General features: G+C 42.2%; 1 protein-coding gene across 3 annotated transcripts in view; it reads left to right on the plus strand.

The window, feature by feature from the left end:
- LOC102678536 (hillarin) overlaps positions 1-3,674 on the plus strand; it is a 21,840-nt gene that overhangs the window by 8,386 nt on the left and 9,780 nt on the right. For 2 of the 3 annotated variants that reach the window (XM_006616011.2, XM_006616013.2), the window contains one exon: positions 1,962-2,226. In XM_006616011.2, the coding sequence (XP_006616074.1) occupies positions 1,962-2,226 (265 nt within the window). The remainder of the gene's footprint in view (positions 1-1,961; positions 2,227-3,674) is intronic. The other variant, XM_006616012.2, reaches the window with a different exon arrangement.

Below are 3,674 nucleotides of genomic sequence, written 5' to 3' on the forward strand. Positions count from 1 at the left end.
ATCAATTCTTTCCCCTTTCACGCGGAAATTAAATATGCTCGTCGCGCAATTCGGATACTTTTCTACGCGTTAAATTATTTTTTTGTTCACGGACAACGAGTTACAAACGATTTGTCTCGGAACAGAGGAGTTTGGCACGCATTCGTTCCCCTAGACCTATATTCATGTCGTGTCACTCGAGGCATCTGGTTCATCTTCGTTACATAACGCATCGCCACATTGGCCTTAATCCCGACCAGGTCTCGAACAAAGTGTGAAACCGCGATTGTGCGAGAGGCGCACTTGCTCCCCGCCCGGAATGTCAATGGGTGACCCGATTTCCTTGAAATAACGAGCTCGCCTCCGAGAGATTCGTGCATCATCTCGCCAATCCTTGGTTTCGTCTTTCGTCGATCGATCGGGGGGATAAGTGGGATATCTCGTCGCCGATTAAACCGAACACGTCTTCCACGCGTCTGACAGTCTAATAGTTGGTCTAATAGCCACTCTCACAGACTATTAAGAAAGGAACACGTCGACTTGGAATCAGGAAGATAAATTTTCTTAATTGAAATTTTCAATTTTCCCTCGAATCGTTATAATATAACCAAGAAATACATTGTGGTAATTGGAGGATAGATTTAGTATACCAAATTTCAAATTTCATTTTTTCATATACGATTCGAATTCGCAAGAGAAAGAAAAGAAAAAACAATTAATTGGAATTAAAATTTCGTAGGATTTAAAATCAGCTTCGATAATAAATAAACAAGAATCATCAAATCGAATCGAAGTTAAATGAAAACCAAGCGGATTTTAATCTGGAGTAATCGAAAAGGAACATTAGCCCGTTCGTACGATTCCTATTAGCGCGATCAGGCAACAATTTACCGCGGCACAGTCGGCACGATAAAACAGCAAATAAGAAACTAAATACCGAAACCCATTCGATTCGGTTTAATTCGCAAGAAGAAGGAGCGTGCTCGCGTCTAAATCAAACGAAAGTCCTTCGATCGCTCCTCGCCCGAATAAAATCAAGAAAGAAAGAGAGAGAGAGAGAGACCTGTTGCGAGGCACCAAAAAAAAAAAAAAAGAAACTATGCAACAAAACTATCTCGTAAAACTTAAGATGTAGGAATGTCTATCTGCGACGGACGATTCATGATAACCACAGGAGGATCGAATTCTCCGGAAATTCTCTCCGAGGCGTCGATTTGTATCGTTTTCACCGTCGAGGAGCAAGCAAGAGGCGCGCGTGCACGCACGAGTTACAGTGGAAGAATTTCTCGTAGCCGCGTTTCGCGAGCTTCGCCTGCGGCTGACATAAGGAGCGCGTGCACCTCGGTGGAAGAGGATGGAGCGGGAACAAGAAGCCGAGGAAAAAGGAGGGGGAGAAGGAGAAGAAGAAGAAGAAGAAGAAGAGGTTGCTCGATCGCGAGTGAATGAACCCCGGGAGGACGAGAGCGAGAAAGATGTAACACATCCATTTAACCGAGAAACTCTCTGGTTTCTCATAAGCGATGCGGCACAAGCACGAGCACAAGCTCTCTCGCGCGCGTTGTATTTTTCATAAGCCGATGAATCAGGCTCAGGTGTGGTAATTAACTGCATAGGATGCTCCGTGAAATGCAATTGAATCGATGAATCCGCGTGGAACAACGCGTTTCCATTCGCGGCCCAGTTCCGGGAAAAAAAGCTGACCCGGTTCCTCGACGCGCGGAATACTTGAATTCGCGTTGGCAAATGTCGGAAGCGGGGACGAAGATCGTCACTTTTCGCAAACGAAAGAACGAGAGAAAAAAGAAGGTTGCTTTAATCCGTTTAAATCTCCGATGATCTCTCCATTTTTATTTTCCTCGTTCTCTTCTCTCTCTCTCTTTCTCTCTCTCTTCTATATTTTCCATCGCGATCTCTCGCTGTTCTGATAGAAGTTCACGTCGACCCTGGCCCCCCTCAACACCCGTTGCATAATTTTGTTCCAGTTACGATAATGTAGACTCGCCTAATTGTGCCAGGCACCTGAACGGACACGGTTCACCGCCGGCCACCAATTCGTCCCATCGTGATCTTCATGGTAACTCCGGTGGAGGGGCGTCCTCGCCTTACAACTATAATTATTCCGGGGACGGGAGCTACCAGTATGGGAGATTCGACGCGAGCGCGCTTCACATCGCCCATGCCCTTAAGCAGACCGAGCTTCAGAAGGGCTACAGCAAGGCACGCGAGAAGCCCATCGATTATTATCTGGTGAGTCATTCGCATAGTCCGGTGAAATCATTCGTCACGGTCACCGCCATATTGGGAACGGGTTACCTCTATTTCAACGCCGATCCAAACGCGTAATTAAAACCGGCATGAGGTTTTTAATTGTCGTTGTTTGACCGATCGTTTCATCGATATGTTATTAACTTTGCCTCTTTGAGGTGTTACCGCTGCGTGGAATTTCACTTTTTTTTTTATTTAAAGTTTTTAATCTTTTTCTTTTCTTTTTTTTCTTTTTTCGATAAAAGTCGAATCGCTTTCTTTCAAAGTTAAAAGTTCGATCGATCGAGATCTGAATACTTTTGATTATGGCGAAAATGGCGCGATGAAAAGATGGGGCGTCTTATATGGAGATGTTGCATCGTGTCTCTTTCGAGTTGCAATGTCGTAACGGAGTTGGGTAACTTTAAATCGAGACCTGTGGGGATATTTTATTCCGAAAGTGTCTTTTTCTCTTTTCTTTTCTTTTTTTTTTTTTTTTACGTGAATGTATTTTTAAAAAAAATTTTTGCACGATCGAATTGAAAATTGTTTCGAAGAATGGATTCGAAGTACGAGTTGAAAATAATGGAAAATTTGAATTTCACGATTTTCTCGGTTATTCAGAATCGTTTTTTACCAATTGGGTTATGAACGTTTCAGTTCTCTTGGATTATAACCCATCTGATTAAACGATTACGATTAACAACAAACTCTTTCTATACGAATAATACCTGGAAACGTTGATACTGCGCTTGCATTAACTATGTGCCCAATTAACGTCAGTTAACATCGAGGATAAAATTCTAATGTCGGTTAGTTATCAAAGATGATTATCTTACTATTTCGACTCGGTACTTATCTCAATTCATTCATCTTATCCGATAAATAAAATAAAAATTTGCAACAAAGATATTAAAATGAGATAAAATTGGAAAATTACCCAGAAATTCTTACAATTTTTTATTAAATTATAATTCCTTTGGAAACAAAAAATAATACTAAATTTAATCCTATTTCTATTATCGAATAAAACACCACGTTTTTTATATAATTTCAACAATTTGACTACGGTCGAACGGAGTATATTATCGAGTCCTGTTCGACGTTGCACCCCGCTCTTCATCCCCTATCGATCGATTCGAACAAAATTCGAACTCTCATCCAGTTTTCGAGAGTTGAGTTAGTAAAGCAAAGATATTTCGACGCGTGGAGTTATTGGACGTTGGCAAATTCTTCGATTGTGCAACGCCGTTCGTTAATGAGAAAATGCTCGAAAATTTCCGATTGCCGTTGGAATGTGGAACCAGGATTCCGTGACTTTCATGCGCGGCTCGAATTGACAAACGAGGAATGTGTACCGCGGTTGAGACGGGCCCTACATGAAAATGAGAATGCCGTCTGCTTTTCCCATGGTGGCCGGGGCTAGGAAGAAGAAGAAGAAGAAGGCCGAG

The sequence above is a fragment of the Apis dorsata genome, unplaced genomic scaffold, assembly GCF_000469605.1.
Source record: "Apis dorsata unplaced genomic scaffold, Apis dorsata 1.3 scaffold_248, whole genome shotgun sequence".
In the NCBI taxonomy this organism is placed as follows: domain Eukaryota; kingdom Metazoa; phylum Arthropoda; class Insecta; order Hymenoptera; family Apidae; genus Apis; species Apis dorsata.